Raw genomic sequence first — 24848 nt, 5'->3', positions numbered from 1 at the left:
CAATTCCGCCACAGGCCGCGCGACAAGTCCTTTGAGAGCTACCTGCCCGAACCCAAATGAGAGACAATAGAGGGCGCCATCCAAGACCATATTTAGGGATTCTCACGACAGGCCGGGTCGTTGGCGTGTTGGCAGCTGTAAATGTCAACCCTCGACGACGACGCTTTGGAGAGGCAAGTGGAACAACCTTCCCCCACACCCTTTCCCCACTTAACTCTCCCTACCTGTCATTGGCGAGATATCAGCCGAACTTTGACTCTTTCCCCATTCAGCACTGCCACGAATAATGATTATATCTTCTGGTGCGCGAAAAGCGTGGTATCTTTATGTCATGTTTCATCTTCTGGTCTGCATAAGTCGAAAAAAAAAGAACAACTTATGGTCCCAGTGTAGACCAAAACACTGCACCAAAGAGCGTTTTTAAAGGATGTTCTTAACCGGACAATAAGGGACAAGCGTTTGACTAAATCTGACCAAATGTTTTTACAAAACAAAGTTGTCATTTCAAAACATGAGTGAATTTGGCAAAGAGTGCAAAAGACTATTCTCGGATAATTATCCCCCTATAAACATCACCCTATGCAGAATGAAGTCTACTACACAGACTCTATAGCACATGGTAGGGTTACAATATGAAAACCTCAGCCAATGGGAGCTAGAGCTGGTAATACACGTTAAAGTCATATCGTGATGATATCTCTTTCTGTGCGTGGTGATGTGTGTAAGGGTATATCTCAATGAGGAACAGATCCTTCCTTTGAACATGAGTATGCTAAAAAACGAAAAAAAAAATCAACAAAAAATGATGGACAGATATCCACAAAGAAAATAATATCTAGTGGTCATACTTTAAAAAAACATGTCAGAAGAGAAAACCAATTTGGTCATTTGTAAACGTGGTCACTGAGACAAAATAAAATCGGTTTTTCTCAACGTGCTCAGTCATACTTGAAACATAAATACCATTTCCATGAGTCTCAAAGAATTTTTGATAATCTGATTGTTTAATTCAAAACAATATTTGAAGGGAATATGACATGAACATGTATCACTCTTGCACTGTAATAAGCAGGAACAGCTGGGAGGCATTACTTCTAATGCTGAATACCGTAATGGAATGTTACCAAACCCCCCCACTAAAAACTACCAGTGTGCACATGTGTCTGTGTGTGTCTGTGTATGCATGCACCATGCATGCATGATTAAAATAGGTGACTATGTTTCTTCACTGTCATATACATGAGAACACAAATTTCTACTGTTACTAAATAAACTCACTCTTCAGCCTCTTCATCTGATTATTCTTACCCTCATCCTCATACAATTTCAAACCAAATTACTAACACTAAGCCTACAATGAATACTAAACTCTCACAGCTGTAGTAATCTTTTTATCAAGTTTGTGTGATCATCATTCACATGGGACTTGTCCTCATCAGAAATCAGTTATACAATTTTTCTTTGTCATGCGCACACATAAACATACACAGAGACAAACTAGGAGAGAAAGGAGCCCATGCAGAGTAAACTATCAATATTCAGCAAATGGCAAGAGACAAAGGGAGGAAGAGAGAATGCAGCACACACAAAAATCATAGGAAAACATCAACCCACTCCTTGGTCCTGATGAGAAAAAGATGAAAAACACATGAACCAGATTTTAAAATGCTGCAAAACAGACTTCTTAAGACTGGCGACCATCAATATTACAGGTGAACAACAGCACCATGACCATGCAAGAACAGCACAGTTTTAAGGTTGCCAGTAACAAGCACTTATTTTGGCAGAAACTGAATGCTTGCACAATGAAAGTTATCACTCCTTTCTCACCAAAATAATTTCTGATTGCCACAAAGACTAAAGGAGATCACCTAACACACTTCTTTCACCAAAAATGCTCACCAACAAGTTCGTTCATCATACAAAAATTTCGTCAAGCACTTCAGAAGGCTCAGGACAGCTAGGATAAACACCCAAAAGGAAACTGTAGCTGTCTGCATCGTACATGGTTTGTAGCAGGCATCCCAAAATTGACAGTTGATGGAGGTGAAGGAAATATAACGTTCAGAAAAAAAATTTGCAACAGAAACTTTGAAATGAGACCAAGTCCTTGGCTATATGGGGTTATGTAATTGAACCTCTCTACTGCCCTATATCAGAACACACATTTAAACAGCATTTATACTCCTGTAGCCTGGCACATATCCTTGAACAAATGTATATAGTATAGTTCTTGTATACAAGTGAAAGAGCACATTTTCACAGTACATGCATGCAATAGTATAGCATTAACTCCTTGTATACACGTATAATAGCATGAAATCTTTGTAAACAGCATCTAACACACAAAAATATGCTCCTTTCACTCAAACTTGAATTCAAGGTGTTAAGGCAGGTGTTATCCCTGCTAATGGCATTTTCTCGTTATCTGTAATGTGGACACACACGTAACATTTGCAAATAACAGTCTCTTGACAACAACATTAGATGGCAAAAGTATTTTTGCTCCGAAATTAAAAAATTAAATTCTCTTATTGTATTTGCACAGCTGGAGTCAATCTTCCAAACCATATTTTTCGGGGACATAACCAAATACAGGCCCAACCGTTATCTCTCAGGAAAAAAAATGTGTCAACAGTAGTTAAAAATGTATCATTCTGTTAACATTCAATCAAAAAATATAGCTGTGCTCATGGGAATGCTATCAAAGCATTTCTCCCTCTCTGGAGTGTCAACACATTAGAAACGTGATCAGCCACAGGTCCGTACCTTGTTCAGTAGCCAAAGTTGCCAGATGTTTCTCTGACAATATCAGTTATGCTGTTTACTAACCAACAGTGAGCCATAAACAGACATCTGCAGTTCACTCCCTTTGTGCTTATCTCAATCTGTGCCCAGAAATTTAAATTTGCTTTAAGCTTAGGTGCTTCTCCTAAAATATCACTAAAACTAATGCTGTCAGTCGCAATGAACATAGACAAATGAACCAACATAGCCAAACTGTGATTAAGATTGTCTGAAAACATAATGTTATACAAATCTGATGAACTCTTTACAGTTTACTCAAACTTATTTAGTTTCAAAAACTGCACCCATCTGATAGCTGAGCAAGAAACTCCAAAGTGTAAAGAGTCAAATGATACATGATCAGTTACAAGACATATATCACAATTTTGTGTCAGCTGATTCACCTCCAATGAGTGTTACCAGTTACACCTCACAAAGTTGCTGACAAAGTGACGAGACTTAAACTAGGGCCAACAACCTCAAAACCTTCTATGCTGCCTTGATTAAGACCTAAAATCAGACACACCAAAATTTATTTTTAATTAGAAATAACACTATAAAAAATTTTCTGAGCAAATGCAACCAACTTATACCTCAAGCTTTTATTGACATCTAACAAACTGCTTAGGAAGGGGTGAAATGTTTTTCTGAAGGAAGATTGTGGAAGGCCATTCCAGAATTTTGCAGGTTACAAAGCAAATGTCCTCTTAGATGCACTCACAGGTTTCGTTAAAAACAACCCATTTTGCCTTAAGAAAAACCACCAAATATCAGCAAAGCAACATTATCTTGTAATTTGGAAGACAAAACAGCATGTATTATTTAAGTGACCTACACGCCTATTAAATCAATGTTAAACCTAATGAGCAACAGATACAGGGCCACAAAACAGCTCTAAGAACATGATCTAACATTCTCTTCAGAACTCAAGAATGTGGCAATAAAAGAAAACATTTTCAGGCCACGATAAATGTTGCTGTAACGGCAAGCAGTGAATTGATGCGCTGGAAAAAAATTTAACCACTTCCCATTCTATATCACTAAACACAAAAACATGTGGCCACCTGCCAAAAGTACTGTGAAATTATGAGAGACATTCATTAAGTGTGGGGAAAAATAAGAATCAGCTATTTATCCATCAAAAAACATCATGCCGAAAATTCCCCCTCTCCCTCTCAAAAAACAGTGAAAGCTTAAAAAAGAGACAAGTATTTTACTTCCCTAATCACTGATCTTGAAAGTTTTGTATGAAAAATAGTTTCCTGGCCATGTTTGTGAATACATAGCTACAGGCACTTTCAAAATTTGGCAACAATAGAAAGCACCATGACATAAACAATATACTTCCAAAACAATTAAAAAAAAAAATGGTTCAGTTGTCTAGTGAAAGGGTCTAGATATTTTCCAGAATGTTTTCCATAAATCTTGGTGGTTTGAAGCTGAAAAAAAATCTAGCACTTTGCAAACATTTTCCCTTTTTTTGTGCATCTCACAAGAGGAAAAACATTATTTGAAAATATGCAGCTCTGTGTTAAAAATTGTATGTCCCATATCTTACAATAACTTATCTGTCCTCACATTTGACACTCAAAATGGTTTTGTGACAGCAAACTGCACAGCAAAATACAATGCAAACCTCAAATACTAAGAAGTCAGGCTCCAGGCATCAAAGGAAACAGGGTCTGCCAGTCATGCAAAATGTCAACAGATGAATGCTCACCAGGGCGTGCACATGGAGAGGGAAAATGGTATGCGCAGCAGTATGCAAGCAAATCATTTGTTTACACATGGAAAAATGGCAGTGTTGGAAACTGTGGGGTTTTTAATGTGCAGATGGTATGGCTAGTGAAGTTTTTTAATTCACCAGCGAAGTGTGTACTAAGAATGGGAGATCCAGTTCTATTATCATTAAGCATACAACACTTACAGCACAACAAGCCTTTATAAGCACCACCACCTGTAATGAGTTTTTAGCCTGCATTTTACACTCTCACAATATGTTTGCTGTTTGAAATAGTGTTTCCTTCACAGGTTCTTCTCTTATGGAAAAGTTTAGGTGACCTTTGTGGTTAAACTAATATTTTTTAAATGGAAAAAAATAGATTGAAAATGTTAGATAATAATAAAACAAACAAAAGATTTTCTTATTTGAATTATTTTTACAGGCCTGCACCTAAATTGTTAAGATCAGAGATCTTAGTGATTTCTTGATAGTTTTAAATTTAATAAACTTTGACCTCTGATCCCTTGTTTGTAGAAATTTGTGAACTTAAAGACATAGGTGCTACACGGACTGATGCAAACCTATAAATTTCGTGATGTATAGACTTTAAACTATTTACCCTCATGGCATATACACATCCCCATCCCTTAAAAAAAACAACAACCAATGGTTAAACATAGTTCAAGCATATATAATTTATTTCTGCAGTAAGGGAGATAATACTGTTGTCAATACGAGATCCAAAAGCCAAGAAATAAAAATCGAAGGTGTTACATTTTCATTGGAATTAATTCCTTTGCTTGCTGATGGTGGTTGCTTTTAAAATACACTTCATTGTTAACTAAAATTGTACACCTCTCTCCTCCCCCCACTCCCGCAAAAAAAAAAAAAAAAAAAATCAGTGAGCCGTCACAAAAAGAGCTACCTTTTCAGTATTTTCCAAGAGACAACTTAAAACTCTGCAGATGATTCATGATACTAATGATGCTTATGTATAAAAACTGAAAAATGTGAAGTATTAAAAAATTAACTGTTATGTAATCTTCACAGAGATAAAAAGAACAATGTCAAGCCTAACATGCTGAGCACACAGGTATGAAAACAAATTCAAGCGCAGCATTATATAAGCATTAAAAAAACTAGGCCAACCATGAAAATACCCGGAAAAATAACAGCTAAGAAACAAAAAGTGTGAAACATTTTAGGCATTTGAAGAAAGGTTTGTTTGCAGGTGTCCTATGCCAAGTCTGCAAGTAAAGCTGCACAATGGCAAGCTACTGCAGCCCTGCCACAGTTGTGCCACATTCACAGAAAAAAATTATGTGTGTAACAGGCAAACTACAAACCCACAACCCCTATTCTTAGTTAGAGGAATTCAGAGACTTACGCTAGCTTCCCCTCCTAATTTTTTTTTTTTTTTTTAGCAATTTCTTCTCTTTTTTTCTCTGTCACTATAAACATGCATGCACTTATACTGACTAGACACAATGTCTGTTCAGCCAAGTTCCTGACAGCTGCTAATGGGCAAAAAGTCATCTCTCAAAACATGGACAGCAACCCAAGCAAGTTTTAGTACAGAGATAGTTTAGGACAGTAGCAAAGTGCATAATTTCATTCTGCACCAAACATGCACAACAAACACGCATAACATATAATTCATACATTTACCACCAATTTATAACATACTGCATCACAAGGTATACCTGACAAGTTCTGATGCAAAACAGGCTGCAGAGATCCAGTCAGTTGCTGACCAAAACTGACACAAACAATAAATAGCTAGCCTTTTGTCCTCTCCAATTGAAAAAAAAAAAAAGGAAAAAAATCTACATATAGGGAAAATACTCATCCAAACCTTTTTTTTTTTTTTGTATCACATTTAGCCCTTACATCCAGTCAGAATACAGAAAATAATAATTATTTCAAATTTTCCAACACAGTCTCTTATGATGATAAAGATGGCAACAATGACAATGATCAGGATAAAGTGATTGGCAGGAAGTCAATCCAAAATTAACATTGCCATTGCTACAGGCTGATGCAAGAAAAAGTAGCAGCACAATAGCATTCCTTCAAACCAACGGCAAACAATAAGAGCATGGAGCCATTCCCATCATTTACTCTCTGCTGGATGAGGAATTTTGTGTGTGCCTTTTATCAGCATTCTCCAAAAACATTAACTTGCAGACCACCTGGCATTTGTTGCCGCCATAAGTCTTTAACTTTCTGATACTATGTTACCTTTTTCTCAACAAAGTTTTTTAAAAATAAGGCTTCCTTTGTCCTTCCCGTCCATTCACGCCATGACATGACTTCCTGGCAAGGAAAGAGTTGGGGTTGAAATAATCAATCCAGGATTTTTGTTTGGTGACATTTACAACAATAGAATTAAGAGGTAGGCCAGAGAATGTGGTACAACATCAAATCTGAGTGTTTCAAATTCAGATCTCACCATGAAAACCTCTACATAAATACTGAAGCTTGTTATGATTCACATGGCCCCTGAAGGCCATGTAAATTACTACAGTACACTGACAGCTCTACAGTATATGGGAAGGGGTGATGAAAGGAAACTTAACATCGTTGATTGGCTATAACTGGATATCCACATCTGACATGAGTGGCTGCACTTCATGCTTCTTGGACCCTGCAATGATACCAATCTGATTATTGTCCCACATTCTGCAGCAATAATAAATGGTTCTAAATTAAAAAGCTGTTCACAGAAACCAACAAGAAGCTCTATTCCATTAAATCAAGTTTTGTAGTGGCACTGACTTGTTCCAAGTAAAACAGGCTGCACTGAGAACTTATTTCCTTTACTCAGCTTTTTTAGCCTTTAAACAAAGGTTAAAGCAATAAAAAAAAAATCTCATTTTTAAATGACATAGTCTTGACAAAGCCTTTACAGTGCAACAGTTCCAGAAACTCAAATGTTAAGATTACAGATTAAATAACATAGTAATCATTCGATTCCTGTTATTTCCTATGTTGTTCCTCTTTGAACTTCCTTTTTCAAATAGCAGGCAAAAAGCAATGGAGTGGACCCCCCCCCCCCGAAAAAAAAAGACACTTGCCAAAAATGACAAGCAGACTAGCAGGTATAATTCAGTGGTGCAGCAATCACCAGAAGATGGTATAATGCTGTGGAGAAACCCTTACCAGCTATGTGCATTCTTTACCACTGCTAACTGCTTACACAAAATGAGGAAAGGTCCTTAACTAATAAGTTATTAAGGATGTGAAAATGTGAATACTTCTGAAGAGTAATGTCTTTCTGATTCATCTAATCTTATTTTAACCAATGGCTTACAATGGTCACTTAATCTTCACTTGTTTCCTACCCATCAACAAGACTTTCATTCTGTGAGATATTAATATAATGCTTGTATAAATGAATATGCACCTGCATTATATAAACACACCCACACATTTAGAACTGACATATCTTCTCCTAAGCAGATCCTTAGTCACTAATGCTGGTGAATGGAATGACTCCAGAAGAATCCCGAAATTGTTCCTAAAATGGCAAACTTTCATGCCATTTATTTTTGTAGTATGACAACGTTCAAGAAAGCATATTTTTTTCAATAGGTTGCCTCAAGGATCAACACCGATTATTTTGTTAGTTTTATAGTATCCAATGTTGACATCTGAATGGGCAGGAGAAATGTGCAATAAATTCTGCTTTTATTTTTATTCTGCTGTGTACTGACCCCCTCTCCCCCACAAAACATAGGGAGGGTCAGCAGGTCTAAGAGGTGAGGGGGGAGGGGAAAGTTGAAAAATGTAAACAAGCAAAAACAGTTACCTGCTATCAAGTCAAGTCACAGCCTTCAAAACAACGAAAAATACAAAGGGAGAAGAAAAGTTTTCTAGCTGTGCTGAAAACCTAATCATTTGCTGTAACCATAACGGTTTTTGGCAAATTTTCACACCAAAAGCTGCGTCTTCTAAGTTCAGGTTCAACTATTTTACAGCATTCTTTAAACTACTTTCCCTGGGGTCTTTTTTTACTGCATAATGCAAAAATGAAAATGTCCTTGTACAATTTCTTTCAATACCAGAATACCCAGCTATAGGGATCTTGCAGACTACAACTGTTTTTTTTTTTAAAAACAAATTACTGCCAGGGATTCCACTGTGCCCAGGTGCAATCCCATCAACTGCTATATAAGACTTTGCTCAGCAATCTTTTCCCAGTAGATACAAGGAAGGCTGGGTAAGCATCAAAGAGAGAATTTACAAGGAACATTTCATTTGTTTATTGTGAAGGGAACCAGATGCTTCGTGCGGATAGGCCAAAGGAGGAAGTCAGCAATGGGAAAGAAGTGACATCTTCCAACGAGAGACACTGCTGCATGCCAGGAATGTGGACGACCAAGATGCAAACCCTGTGACCTGAACTCCTTGGCCTTGTAGAGAGGAAGTACTCCCTAAAGATTTTCATCTCCAAGATGTTACGGGTGGAGGCACTAGGGGTACAGTGGAATCTCTATTGAGTGGCCACTAACCAGGATAATAACTAGTTTTGTTCCAGAGCATTTGTAGCCTGTAAGCTCCAAACAGTTGGGTCATCTAGTAAAGTTAAAGCACACACACAAAACATGGACTGTGAATGCAGAAAATGAAAATGGGAAAAAAAATTAAGTGAAAGAATAAATTTTGCTATTCACCCGTAAAGCTCCACCACACAGCCATTCTCCAATGGTAAATAGTAAAGTGCAACTAATACCACAGGAGCCAGCTAGTGACCAATTTCAGTTTGGGAGTAATGGGGTCTTCCTTATTAAAGTGCACTGGTGCTTGTGGTAAACATGCAAGGTAAATCAGAAACTGATTGCCAAAAGAAACTTCATTCCCTTCAAATACATTTCCCCACTTGTAATTACCATCTGTAAAGGCCATCTCCACTTCTGAAAAGTGTCAATAACTTATATTTCAAACAACTGCTGCTTATTTTGTAACATCAGTGAGGTCACATTTAAAATATATCATAAAAACTTTCTTAAAATTATGACTGACTTCAGGAGGGCAATGGCAGCACTAGGTAACATTTTGGTACAGTGCTTGTTGACTGTTCTAATGTGTGCATATTGATGGGGAATGTTAGGAATTGTAAAATAAAATAGTTTTGTATGAATATAATCATTGGTTACCAAGGAAATGATCCAACATGGCCACCAAACAGTAAATTTCACAATTTAATGGCATCATAAACATGCCATAGAGTACTGAACTGTTTGCTGCTATTTGTTATTTAATGCAACGACTATAAAGTCACACTGTGGCATGAAATATTTCTTATAACTTATTTTTCACAAATTTTTCCAGCTTTTTACCTAACAAAATTACAACTAAAATATCATAACTTGGTGCCTTATTATCACATATATAAATAACAAAATCTTGAACAAAAGCATTCAGATCTGGTCCTTAGCAACTGATTTTCATCAAATCATTTTGAAGTACTGTGTATAGAAAAGCAGCCTGCAAGTTAGCTCTATCTTTACTGGTTAGAGTTGGAATGTGACTAAAAGTGGAAACTGAGAAAATTGTGAATGAAGTAAGCGTAGTCTTTCTTTGTAGAAAAAAATGGGTAGTGTTAGAAAAATCAGGACAACTAAAAATGTGACTGCACATTATAGTAAAGTTTGAGTTTTTTAGATTGATAAAATTGAGCATTTTCTAATGGTGGCACCAATGGTTAAGTCCCTTCATCACCAAAGGAGAAGAAAAGTGAAATTGCTAACTTGTTACAATTCCAGATATACCCATGTTCCTAAAATAACAAATAATATAATAAAAGCAAGGAGAAAGAACTAATTATAAAATCTACAAAAAACAACAAATAAAGAGAAACTGATCACATCTATAAATCACAAAATCTTGAACAAAAAGCATTCAGATTTGGTCCTTAGCACTGGTGCAACACTAAATGTGAAAATTACACACCTGGATCTTTTTTCATTTCTATGGATGCTGAGGAGTTGAGTTTTCTGAATGAAGAATGAGGACTTTCAGGAATAAAGGCAGCAACCATCAGAGCCATGATGACTAGAATAGCACCAAATGCAAAGGGTGGACCAGGAATCAGGTTCTGGCAAAGACAGAAAGTAATAATTGTTAACAGCCAATGAAACAGACCAAGTCAAACAACTTTTAAGAAAGAAACTGACAATGGCCTCCAAATCTAGAATACAATTATATTCATTCAGTAGAGTGGAAAGGTTAAAATAAATCAAATGCCTTTTGAACCATCATTTATTTCCATCCATTTTTATCTTCTCCATTACTGTATGCCCAAATATGCACATGAATATGAAACACATATGCACATATATAATCTATTGTATCACACTGTCAAATCTATATAAAAGTTTTAAAATATAATTCTTTATTTAGTGACCAGAAACTTGTTAAATTAGAGATCTACAAATCTCCACGAAGAAACTGTAAGAAGAATACAGTTTAAAGCCATTATTGATGGTTAAAATAGACATTCTGATGCATTAATATAAAATGAAAACCATGCCAATGTTAGTCACAGTCATATTTTTAAACAATCTATTTTTCATATTCATAATATGTACAGGTATTCCAGCAACATACCCTCAGGGACCCCTGAAAAAATGGCATGGATGCATTGTCCTTTTTCAAGACTTCAATATTATGGTCACTCCCCTCATTAAGGTTGACATGGAACAGGTAGAAGACGAAGCCAAACAGTGCTGGTCCCAGACCATTACAGAGGCCTCGAATACCAGTGATGATACCTTGGGCTACACCTGTAACAGATTTTTATTCATTTACTGTAAGCAAGGTGTTTACACAAAGACTATGAAATGTCCCTGAATGAGCAAAAATATTCTGTACAACAACATGACTATTTTCATGACTTTGATGATTAAAATTTAATATTTAGAATACTAAAACATTATGACATTACACACAACTTAGACATTTTTGACAGGTTATGTCTTTCCTTTCCTCATGAATTTTATTTTTTTAATTCTTTAGTAAATCTTCTCAGTTTCTCCACATTCAACTTTTGGGATAAATAGATATATAACAAAAATAATCCCTCGCAACAGATGAATGTTACTTTTAAAGTAAGTTTTAAAAAATAGCAAGTGACAGAAACACACCAATACAAGCAGATACAAATAAAACCTCTTACCCTGCTGGTCAGCACTAGCATGTGAAGAAGCAAAAGCACTAATTGCTGGATATGTTATGCTTGACACAGCTGCCATGCATCCAGCAGTCCATATAATCCTGCAACATTAAACCTACATGATGATATTTCTGCTGGGATCAAACAGTTTAACTCTGTCCTCTCGTCTTCCCCTTTTTTTAAAAACTTGTATTAATGGATTTTTGTAAATTCATGCATGCAGGTAATGAATGCATACCATGTATACTTGCACATAAGCAGGAGATTCTAGAAAAGTAACTAGGTAAGTACACTTATACATGAATAACCTATGCTTTTGTTGCCATAGAAGCACTGCCATTTTGTAACAGGACTTTTGTGGCCATAGAAACACTAAAAGATTGCTTATCTTATTCTTAAATGTCTGAGCTTTCAATTTAAGACCAAAAAAAAAAAAAAAGAAGAGGGGTTGGGGGATCAACACAGACCTTTTCTGTACAGTGCTCATTAAATGAACTATTTTCTGTCTGCTACAACAATGGTGTGTAAAACCAAAAAGTTTTACACAACACATGGCACTGTATAAACTCACCAGTTCTGTGTAGCAAAGCCAAAACAGGCCAGCTGTATGATCTCAAACAGAAGACCAATCATGATGGTGTGTTTGTGTCCCAAGTATTTCATCAAAAGTGACAGGATCAAAGTCTGTTTAAAAATATATATATATTCACTATAAAAAATATTCCTATAGTTCTCTCTTACACTTAATATCTAATGATCATGGAAGAAAAACTTCAACTACAGTACAAAAAGACTGAGACTGGAGACTGAGAAAATCAGCCTTTCACTGCAGAAAGAAAATAATACTTACTTGTGCTAGTACAGACAAGACACCAACCATTGCTATGTATGAAGCTACATTTTCTTTGGTAAATTCCATAACCTGCATCAAAGCATTGACAAGACATGCATAAATGTTAAGATAAAATGCACTACATTCATGTAATACCCCCAGAAATAAATTTGTCAACAAAATAAGTACTTTCCTCAACCATTTCACTGTCTTTCCCTTATTTATTAACTGCTCTCTTAGTCTACTAACACAAATATATTTTAATCTCCTGGCGTTAACCTCAAGCATTTCAAAGGCCTGGAATTTTACAAAAAAAGGTTAATCCTGGGGATCTCTTTAAAGAGTAACCTATGACCACTGATAAAATGTTAAGCCATTGTACTTCTTGGGTTCACTATTTCTATTTCTGATTCTAAGAGCATCTCAGGATTAATGCATAAGGAATCAAACATGATGACATTTATTAGTGAAAACACAAAGGTCATGGCAATATGGTGGGGCTCAGGGCTCTCATAATCTCTCTTCACCACTCTTTTCCCAAGGTAAGATACACTTTTTCTAACAGCTTGAATGCACATTAATTTCTGGTCAACAGTGTCTTCACATTCATTTTCAGTACGAAATATGCAACAGAAGTATGCCACTTGCAACTACCATAACCTTTGCAAAATCTGCTTCTGGCTTGACATTTGATATTAAGACCTTTCATTCATTTCTACTTGGAGGGTATGAGAAACTGACATTTTTCACAAATAGTTTAACTATACAATTTTATCATATAAAGCTTCAATAAATGTACACAGAGACTGAATAAATATAAGACTTATATATTAAAAATGAAACATTATAATGATAGGATGGCAATGATGTTAATGATATTTGTACAACATTAACATGACTGAAACAAGTGACATTACTTATCAATACTATCACATATAATTTTTATAAACTGGATAAGTCTTCTCAATTTGTTTTTTTGTGACTGCATTAGGATGTTTAAAATAAAATTAATGAATTACATTTTTTCTGTGACTCTTGAAGTAATCGAAGACTAAAATATAGTGGAATTTGTCTCCAATATCGCAAGATTTATCTTTAGCACAGTGTCATAATCTTTGTATATTGCAAAACCACTCAGCCTATTTAAGGTACAAAACTTAAAATATGTAACACATATTTCACAAGAGAAAAAGGCTTTATACATTCTATAATTCCAATATATATCCTTCTCATACAATACAGAGAACCCAGTCAAAAAAAAAAAAAATCTTCAAACCTTATATTTAAATCAGCTGAGGGAGATTTTCAAATTCTTCTGTTGGCCCCAAACCCAAGACAGCCTAAACTATTCAACTGTAATTATTAACCAATTCAAACCACAAACATAGAACCATAAGTTTTGCAAAACATCTAGTGGAGATCTACCTAACTGATCAAATACCATACAGCGGGGTGTATTTTTTCCTAGTCTAAAAATGTACTTATAATAACTCTTCAAATGAAATGTTTAAATGCACACTAAAATTGTTCTGGAGGATTTTCTTGGAAGGAAAATTGTCTTACAAAGCTTTTCCCTCGTATTAATTTTTAAGAACTCTCCCAAACCCACCATCTCTCATAAAGCACATTCAACAGGGCTCTTTTCTGATTTCAAAACAAAATCTTTCTGGTGCTAAATTTACTCCAAAAATTTATATATGAACCTATAAAACCCATTTCTGATGCTGACATGGCTAATACTAGCACGTGACACTAGATTAGACATTAGACTTACCAGACGCAAGTAGACAAATATAGATGAATACTCTCCTGCTTCAGGCAGATAACTCAAAAAGACTGTGGTGCACAGCAACAGGATGAGCTGATCCTGACTCACCTTTCGCAAAGCCTGCAACATTATTATTAGATTCCAGTTCCTTGCATCACTCATCACACATAGACACCAAAACACCACACTTAGAGACAGTGGAAAAAATTACTCCACACAGACACAAAGGCACTGCAAGGACTGGTAGGCCAAATTAGTGTTTAAAACATCTCCTACACATTCAAAAATCAATGACAATGGCAACACTTTATTGATACCTGTGGAAATTGCACCTTATCTAAACACGCCAATAATAAAATCATGTAAATATCCCAATTACTCATCCACTGAAAACAAATGAAAAAAAAATCCACTCATTAAGTTGAAGCATGCATGGCTGTGTTTTACTTCATTTTTAAAATATAAGCCACCATACTCTTATAAACTCATTATTGATCATCTTTCGGTCAGACTCACTCCAAATGGATCGGCTTTCTCCCATGAGACAGCTGATCCCCAGCTGGCTGGTCGCAGCTTCTCTGGAAGGGATTCAGGCACTGCCACCATAATAAAGAACACATCCAAAAGGGCAACAGCTGTTGCTATCCATATCACCACTGTCTCACTGTACAGGTCCTGCAGGTAGGCACCCAGGGCAGGACTGGTCACCAAGCTGGCCGCAAATGTGGCCGACACCTGTGAGCAAAAATTCAAATTGTTGGTATTGGACAACTGTAGTTTTCCACCACCTTCACTCTTGCACTTCCAATGCTCAGAGATACTGCAAGGTCTCTTTTAAGCAGGGCTCACAGTACTCGTTCAAAATTCAAGACAGATCTTGTACAGCTGCTGAAGTTTTGATCTTAGAAAATATGTCCTGTTTGATTTTTTTTTATTGATTTTTTTTTTTTAGTTTGCTGCTACTTATTACAGTTCACCTGAGTCATAAGAACAGCACCTGTAAGCCTAAGGTCTTGATACAAAATCTGAGTCCAATCTTCTCCAAAATATTAAAACCCCAATTTTTAAAAAATACATTTAATGTTTTTTTGAAATCTTGGAACATGTAAAGTGATTACACCCTCACTATGAAACTTCCATTTCATAAGGCCATACACATTCTGCATATCATACAGCTTTGTTCCAACTCACCAGGCCATAGGCAGCACTGCGGTCTTCATCAGTGGTAACATCCGCCACAAATGCAAACACAACGCTGAAAGTTACAGAGAAGATCCCTGATATGGACAGCATGGCAAAGTACCACCTGATGACAAAGATTGCATTTCATTTGAACAAAACTACAAACTGATCAACATGTCGCTGTAAACATTTGACTCTCCCAACCCCCCATCCCGAGTCCCTACTATCAGTTTCATTTCTTCAAATATTTGTTTAATTTTGAAAAAAAATGGGCATCTGTTAAAGCTGTCAGCTAGTGTATATTTTTGCAGCTGATCACTCATCCCATCACTGCCTTACACCCTAAGTCCTCCTTTCATCAAGGAAAAACTCTGCGTAACCACCTGCCCCTCTGTTCTCCTACCCCTACCAAAGTGTGATGACCTTCAGATTAAAGTTGAGACCAAGAAAGTAAGGTGACCAGACGTCCCGCAGCAAGTCCATCAAATGTTCCAGTTGAGACGGTGACGACACCATCAGTCCCCCTTTCGCAAGAAAGGGCAGTCCTGGCTAAGAGTGAAAGCAGACAAGAGGATTATGTATATCTGGCAATATGAAGTGGACTAACCATATGCTGAGCCGCATGAGAGGAATAGGAGCACAGGTGAAGGTCACCGTAAGCAGCAGAAATGGCTTGCGGCCCCATACATCAGACAGTGCTCCTATGAGTGGCGCACTAAGGAAACTTAGCATGCCCTGAAAAATTAAAAAAAAACACCTTTCACAGCTTGCAAATGGTTGAAAAAAAAACATAAACAGGATCTTGAACTAGGAAGCAGCTGTCATGGGGCCTGTTAAACTGTTTGCCCTCAGCAAGTAGAACACATCCTGTTCAGTATGTGGAGGTTGGCATCCAATCTTGAATCCCTTTCCCTGGTTTTAATTTATGACTGATCAGCAATACAGGTTTCTTTATAGTACACGCAAATTAAAACTGTCTTCCCCACTGTTTCTAATGACTTAAACAAGAAAGAATCTTAAATCTTCAAGAATATTACTCTAACCCATTGATGATGGTTCACTTTATTTCTAACATACAAAGTTCTTTACAGGAATGACTCGTGGTTTATAAAATAAAAATTTCTACCATTTTATGAAGCAGCCATTTGGACAGAAAACATATTCCACTCTTAATTAAGTTTGTTTTGTCTGACAATTTAAGTAATGACAGGTACTAAGAAAGAGAAGAATCAGTCGGGAGAATGCAAATGACTCACTGACCTTGACTCCCTGGATTAAGCCATTCATCAAGAATGTGTGCCTTGGGAAAGCTTCATTCAGAACCTGTAAAATGGTACAGGATGTTCATGGAGTCGTGAAGTTGCATTATTAACAACTTATCAAGTTCACGGCATTTATTCTTTTTGAAAGTTTAATGTAGGTTCTTGTGCATGGTTTGCCAATGGCAGATATAAGAGGAGTGGAGAAAGAGGTTGACAGAGGAAGATATGGCAGATTAAAAAAGAAGTATGCAGAAAAATAAGTTCTTTTCAACAAGAAATCTTACACAACAATCCAAATTGGCATCAAACATTCGATTGAGTCTTTACAGTTCTGGTGAACATGTATAGTCTGAAAACCACATTTATTTGGTGGATAAGAAAGAAAACAAGACTATAAAGATTTAAGGAAAAAAAAAAAACAAATGATATTTCTGTCTTTCTGATATGACAAGGGAGTAGACAATGCACAAAATTATGACAAGAAAGTTTATAATAACACTTATCGTATTTTACAACTTATTTATGTCACACTTACACTGATGATAGGGCTGGTCAAGAGACCCCAGGCAAAAAACTCCAAAAATATAACCACCAGCGCATGGTAAATGCTAGCTTGGCCCAGACCTGAAGTCTGTGTAAACAAAAAAGAAAAAAATACAATATAAATACCAGAGTAATCACAATCCCCAGAAGAAAAGATGAAAGAAGTCTGTCTTTCATTTACTAAAGACAAGTACAAGTAAAAGAAATCAATCTCAGTGGTAACATTTTCCCCAATGAATGTTAGGACCCTATTTGCTTTGGTGTTAACACTGCTGGCAAGACAGCCTAAGAACAGTTTATTTTTTCTTAAAAAACAATGGCAAAAGGCAGCTAGTGAGCTAGACGCAGAATTTAATCACAGTTGAGCATGGTGACAATGTCTTTCTTCAAAAATTTCTTTGAACAGAAGCCAAAAGAAAAAAAAACCTGGTTATTTTCAGATAAATTTTAGTGCAGATTTATTAGTGTAACAGGTGGTATTAATCTCGTATATGGTTGACATGCCACATTGAAAACTACATACTTGTAAAGATGTGTAATTGTTTCTACACTTGCCACTCATTTTTTTTTTATTTACAGACAAGATTATTAAAAGATTAATCATTACTGGTTCACCTTCCATCATAAAATTCCCAGAAAGAATGCATCTAAAGAATATCCTCTAAAACATTAGTAACGGTGATGGTGCAATTCTAAAAATCAAGAGATCGTGGATTTAGTAGGTGCCACATAGATTTTCACCTGTGATGTGAAACCTCTTTCTTAAGTGGCTGCATTTTCTGCTAGAAAAACATGCCCAAACATCTAGCTTCAATACGTTTCCAAGCCAATTTTGAAATGTACTGCAGTGTAGACAATTAAATCAAGATGTCCACCACTAATGAGCACTTAACATTAACGATAACAATTTTTGCATGACACGGCCTTCAACAAATGGCAGAACTCTCTCTCCCACCTTTCCACACAGACAATTAGTGTACACACAAAACAGTCAAATCTCCCTACTATGCCACCTACCGGGACCGAGCAAAAGTGGCATAGTAGCGAGAGTGGCATAGTAGAGAGGGTTCGTAAAAACGGCTTTTTTGTTCATTCATGAGAAATTGGATGGTTTTAGAGGGCCTACCTGAGCGGCCGGTCAGAGACAGTCCTTTGCCCAGGTCTGGTCCAAAGCTCTCAAGAACTATCCAACCACATCCGCCACCTGCTGTCGCTAGTCGACCCCCTCACACCTTCCCTCTGTCACGTGGCTGTCACCACCCCATATTGCCAGCCTCCACCTGTGTGCGTGCTATGAACTGCGATGTTACCGTACAGTATAATAATCGAGCACTGCGCGGAATTTCACAACTTGTGTCTTTTAACAGTCACAAAAAAAATAGTAGCGAGAGTCTGGGGTGGCATAGTAAATTTTTTTTTACATTGAATTTATAGTCGGGACCGAGCAAAAGTGGCATAATACCGAGAGTGGCATAGTAGAGGGGTGGCATAGTAGGGAGATTTAACTGTACATATATTTAAAAAGATTTTTTAAAAACTTATCATTGAAGCAGTGGTGTAATGTCAAGACGCATGATTGCATTTAAGCAAGTATATGCTTTACAATGCTCATGTTATACTAACTTTTTTCAATTTCAAAAAGCATAAAAAGCAAAATGAGAAAAGCAAAACACAAATCAACATGCATACATGTTCACATTCCACCCAGCACCATCACCTGTTACCTTCTCATGAACACACAACCCAAGTTTCCTATTTAACCGAGCCCTGTCATAAAAAAAAAATCCACTGACTGCTAGTGAAACAGGTGACAAAACAGCACAGCTCTTATTAATAACTTAAACAATGCACAGTTATAACGCTACCTGGTAAAACTAATATTGAGCATTTAACAATGTGTTGTAGTAACTGTTTATGGGGAAAAAAATATGATTTGTAGAAATGAAAAAAGAACTAAGTACACATGCAAAGAAATCTGTTGTATATCCCTGAACTGATTGCTGAAAAAAAAGTTGACAGATTTCAGCCAATAACATGCCACCTAAAAATGTTCTCTTTGTTCGTGTTTGTTCTTCCTGTACACAGATTTGCTCTAACTCAGAAGTTAAACAAAAGAGCAAGTTACAGTGAGGTCATTGAAAAGGTAACTACCAGGCAAGATCTCTGTAAAAATCAATAACAAAGATCAGTCCCCTGACTTACAACACCAGTGTGTAAACAACTTGCACAAATGACTAAAGAACCTGACTGGGTCTCCAGAAAATAATGACCTGGATTATTCATCAAAATCCTTCACCATTACACTTTCACAACTAAATCATGGTAACACCTGGCCACCAGTCACAATGACAATACACCCTGGATCCCCATGCTGAACTGTACTTTGCTAGCATTACTAGTAAAAGCATCACTTTCCCTCACAAACAAAAAGTGATGCACAATGTTGCTAGTTCCTCCTTCTGTCTAAAAAAAAATCTACTCTATTGAACCTGCAGCATCAACATGCTGCAATAAAAGAATAAAATTAAAAGACCAGGCACACTACCCTGTACAAAGTGCATTTTTCACACATCTTCAACACCTTGAAAACATTTACAGTACAAGAAATTTAATTACAATAAAATGGAAGAACTGTGCATGTTTGGAGCTCATAAAAATACAGCATCACAGTTAAAACCTACTGGTCAACTGGTGAGATATATTAAGTGCTGAACTGAACTGGTAACTACATGCACATGCCTGAATGCAGTCTATGTATGAATGCAAGCATCCATGTGCATGCATGCGCACTGTGATAGCCTGCTAATAAAATATGATGCAAAATCTCAAGTTCAAAAACAAGTCAAACTTTTATGAATGGTGTGAGAACAAAATGCAGCATGTAGATTAAAGCACCAAGTGTTTCTAGTATAAGGCAGTGAAGCAGCTAGCATTAAAAGAAGAGTCAAGTGAAATGAAAAGTTGGGCTTCAATTAGAGATACTGACACCAAGTTGTTTCCAATAAAAATTTCTGGTTCAAATGATTTGTAGAAATGAAAAAAGAACTAAGTACACATGCAAAGAAATCTGTTCTTGGAAGCCACCATGTTTCATACTCTTTCATAAAGAAAAACAAATTGACCCTAATTCATGAGGTAGGAGACAATATTGACAAGAAAAGCATCTTCTGTAGAACCAATTCTCTACACTTCGCTCAGCTATTCTTGGGTTTGAAACTGTATGGTAGCATTTACAGATCCACAATGCTTGTGTTTCAATGACCACACTTTAAAAGACAGAAAGTCTTGTTATGATGATGTTATTTGACAACAAAATATTGTGGCCTTCTTGTACCACCTGAGAACTGTATTTTAGATACCACTGTTATGCAACCAAAAATTCTGAGTGGAAATGATTTAGTACATCTGTATCTATAATTTAGGCCCAACTTGACGATTCACTTTTATATTAGCAGCAACATCTATCTGGAAGGATGTTAAGTAATTCTGCGATTATGGAAATAAAGGGATATTATACTACTTTTAAGAATTACTCAAAAACTAATTACACATACTGATTTCTAAGTTCCCTGCTTCCTCCTGTCACTTAGTCTGTATATGTACAGAAATTGAGTTCTGTGATCACTATTTCCATTTTCTGTTTTTTTTTAATCAGTCAACATACACTCATTCAAACTTTAAAAATGCTGTCGAAGAAAACAGATCTCCACATACACCTACTCAAAGTCTAACAATCACAGTTGTAATAGTCCATAAACACAACTCTGGTGCAACTGTGCTAATAAAAATTACTTGAATTGAAAAAATCCTATCTATATATATAATCATGAATTTGGACACAAAACAACTTCCTGAAAAAGGAAAGTATGCCTGTTTCTTTAATATCCAAAGCAAAGTACCCCCCCACACACATAATATAAACAAATTAAAGAAAAACAAAGATTCCCTCAAGTTTTCAAATCAAGCAGGGGTTTCTCCTCACTGAAAACTAATCTTAAATAACCACCAGTAAAAAATAAAACTACAAAGTAACCAAACAGCCTGAGGATTGCTTCTGTCTTACATAGCAAACTGAAAGCAACATAGGTATGATCATACCACAATCATATTTCCTTAAAATAGGTTCCAAATCCTCAGCATCAAGAGCAGTTAGAATGACTAGGGATAAGCAGTTTGCAAGTTCCCACTGATTGTTACCGTCAGCTGCTTCAACTTTCCAACAAGCAACAAACTGAACTTTCCTAAACAGACAAAGCAAAAGCACGGAACTCATGAAATGCAAACAAATGACAAAAAGGGTTCTTTTTATTTTGATATTAGATGTATAAGTTATAATGATTTGTCCTTGCTGGATTCACATGAATCTGCCTCATGTTGGTTTCTGATGTGCACGGGAATGCAGTGACTTAAACTGGTCGAAAAAAAAAAACTCTCTAAAAACTTTTTTTAAAAACCGCTGAGGATTTTCTGCACTGGGAAAAATATATTACACTGTATTTTCATAAATGATCTTATCATGGGAAGAGGGTGCATGGCAGGAGAAACAGTACTAATCAGAGAAATCTGAGCCAGAGATAAAAGTGGCTGTCAGATAAAATTATGAAGCAAAGGTGAGGTCTATAAACAAGCTGGCCTAAAAATAACATTTTGATAATGGGGTAACATTAAGGATCCCAGAAATGACTGCACGCTTAAGTCATTTTAGTTATATAAGTTTTTAACAACACTTTCAACATGTTTGGATTACTGCCTTGACCGCAGTCAGAAGCTTGTCAGAACCATTCTCAAAAACAACCTAAATAAAAAAAAAAAACCAAAACAACCCCAATACACAGAAAACAGATTTCTAAAGCAAGACAATACTTCAAGCAAAGAAATAGGAAAGCTGGTTTCCTGCATGTGGCTTGACATCTAGTAGGTTTAGCTGGTTAACATGATCACAAAGAATGTAAAGTTTTAGTGTATTTTTATATTTGTGCTCTGACCACCAACATGGATGTTCCTTGTTTTGTCAATAACCTAAGCAAAATTTCACTGAATAACTAAGTCGAAGATGAACAAGACAAATGAGGCTCATAAGGGTTGCTGTTATGAGTGATCTGCCCCTACCCAAGATAAATGAATTCTATCAGCTCATTGCTGTCAGACAGACAGACCACATCCTGAAAGTTTCAATCACAAATTGGTTGTCTCAGGTAGCAGCATTTACTACTTACACAAGATTCTTTGTACCAACACCCATTAAAAATAGACTGATTAAAGATGCACAAAAATATTTGTTATTGCAGTTACTAATTTTATTTTCAAGATTAGCATTGTCTTCAGTCAGCGATCACACCTCATAATATCACAAGTGGCTTCAAGCTTTTAAAACCTTCCCAATAAATTTTCTTTTGTCATGAAAAAGGTGGACATGTGTACCCCAACTAAAGAAAGTCAGTCACTTGATTCCAACCACTCTAGCCTCATAACAACCACCACCACTTGATAAATGAAGAATTCTTTTAAAACATTATTACCAACAAACAAACAAAAAAATATAATAAGACCCAACCACAACAATCCACACTGAAACAAAAAGTTATTAAAAATTCCACTTCTGCATTAAACAGTTAATTCTTGAGGCAGTGCTAACACAAAGACATTCAATTCAGAAATTTGCAGTGTCATGCAAATGAAACATAGTCTAAAATTTCTGTTGGAAAGAAGTGGCAGCAATCAAATATCAGTACATGAAAGATGTTATAACGTCTAGCTTCCCATTAACTAAAGTGCAGACTGATAAAACTATTCTACTCTACCAGCAAAGTACAGGAAGGAACACAAAGACAGATCTTTAGATGATTTATAAAAACATATAGTCTAGTGTCTGTTATGCTGGTGAATGTGTGAGTGGGAGGTAGGTGGGAACTGATAGGAAGGACAGTAATATACAAATTCTGTTATTATCTTCTTTAAAAGTTGGCTAACAGACTATAAACAATGAACAAAACTGAAGAACTAGTTGTTGAACTATGGATGGCGAAATAAACTTAAAAATAAAACAAATATTTTTCTTGCCAATAAATGTCTCTCAGACCTAAATTTAATACTGATCAACTATACAACAGTGCTTTCCTCGATCATTTTTCCTATCTTTATACTATTGTATACACATATCTCAGCATTTCTACCTCTGATGTTAAAGTAAAATCACTGAGTAGAAGTTTTAGAACTAGCACTATTGTGTTCATGAGTTCTACTAGCAATCTGTCATATTTGTTTAAGAGTGTTAAGGAGCTAAGAGTTTAATACTTTATTTCTTTGTAAAAATCCTTTAAAATTGCGAAATTTGTGATGTAAAATGTAATTATGAATGTCCATTAACAAAAGCTAAAATAAGCGTAGCATTAGCTTTTAATAGATGTAACAACATCTGCTGTTTGCTGCATGGGGCAGTTATTCTTTAAATATAAATTTCTTTTGCTCATTATAAAGATTCATAAAATGTTTTTACTGCGTAAACCCATTTAGGAAAGTGATTTAAGTAGGTATGTGCCATCTGTTAGTGTTACTATTCAAAAACACGGCCCACAACTGCTTATTCAACGAACACCTTATCACTTGAAAACACTTTTTAAAGCGCGTATTAAAGATTGGTATAATTAAGCTTTAATTTAATATATATGAAGATGCCGATACCAATTCAAAAATAAATCGAACAGTTTGAAAACAGGTGTCACTAAAAATAAAGTACATCATCATGTGCATTGTATAATAGACACATTAAAGAATTACAATGAAAAAAAGTGTTCATCTTACACTGGTTCCCTCCTTGTGATTCTTTTTTGACCACAGAATATTCCCAATAACCCTCTTTCTTTTCTTTCCGATCATAATCAACGGTTTACTTGAGACCCGTCATTTCTACGAGACTGATCGTGAAATTCCCCTCCCTTACGCTCGCACGACACGATGTCCTTCACCTTCATTAACAAAAGTGAATCCGCAGTAACTGACCGGTCGATTATACTTTTCTCTGTGTCTTTATTCTCAATATAAATTAATTTCCGATAATTTTTTGCTGATTGTGATATTTTATTTCATGTTAGTTTAATTTTCAATGTTTCATGAACCATCCACCTTTGCGCAGATGTGGGGGTGTGTCCACGTCAAGATGGTTGTTGATTCTTGATGGATTGATTCCACCTCGCGGTTATTTCACACATGTGCGTAAATATGGTACTTCGTCCTAGTCCACGCAAACTTTATGTGCGCATATGTAATTTGTTACCTGGATTTTGATTTCCTCTTGACCAATTAATGTTACAAATAAAGAAAATACGAGTAAAGAACGCGTGCAAGAAACGTGACAAATAAAGAATTACTTACCATACGAGGCAATCTTTGGTGTAGCTTGAGGTGGAACACTTTTGCTAACCGCATTTAAGCCAACGGAATGGTTTCCAGTGTCAGTACAGATGTGGAACAATAACAGCATACTAAACAGTGCAGTCTCCTTGATCAGTTTGAACCTATATATGTCTTTATTAAGTTCCGCAGCAGAGGTAACAAGGATATGATGTAGAGAAGTA

The 24848-nt window shown here is 36.1% G+C and overlaps 1 protein-coding gene across 5 annotated transcripts; it reads right to left on the bottom strand.

Annotated features, from left to right (window-relative positions):
* Nucleotides 1–983: 983 nt before the first annotated feature.
* Nucleotides 984–24830, bottom strand: LOC112574617 (hippocampus abundant transcript 1 protein-like). Of its 5 annotated transcripts, XM_025255826.1 has the most exons (15): nt 24076–24210; nt 21373–21515; nt 17267–17362; nt 16730–16792; nt 16077–16204; nt 15479–15593; nt 14804–15022; nt 14294–14407; nt 12538–12609; nt 12259–12371; nt 11691–11788; nt 11123–11298; nt 10466–10610; nt 9403–9426; nt 984–7157 (listed from the first exon to the last, which is right to left on the bottom strand). In XM_025255826.1, exons 2-15 carry the CDS (start codon nt 21379–21381, stop codon nt 7102–7104), a joined length of 1428 nt encoding a protein of 475 aa, XP_025111611.1. In that variant the 5' UTR covers nt 21382–21515; nt 24076–24210; the 3' UTR covers nt 984–7101. The 5 variants fall into 5 exon arrangements, with proteins under 5 accessions (XP_025111611.1, XP_025111608.1, XP_025111607.1 ...); XM_025255823.1 differs by lacking the exons at nt 21373–21515; nt 24076–24210 and adding an exon at nt 24646–24830; XM_025255822.1 differs by lacking the exon at nt 21373–21515 and having other exon boundaries at nt 24076–24248.
* Between the last annotated feature and the right edge of the window lie 18 nt (nt 24831–24848).

Source organism: Pomacea canaliculata, linkage group LG10 (assembly GCF_003073045.1).
Source record: "Pomacea canaliculata isolate SZHN2017 linkage group LG10, ASM307304v1, whole genome shotgun sequence".
Taxonomy (NCBI): Eukaryota; Metazoa; Mollusca; class Gastropoda; order Architaenioglossa; family Ampullariidae; genus Pomacea; species Pomacea canaliculata.
The sequence above is the reverse complement of the archived record's forward strand: the minus strand, read 5'-3'. Positions and strand labels throughout refer to the sequence as shown.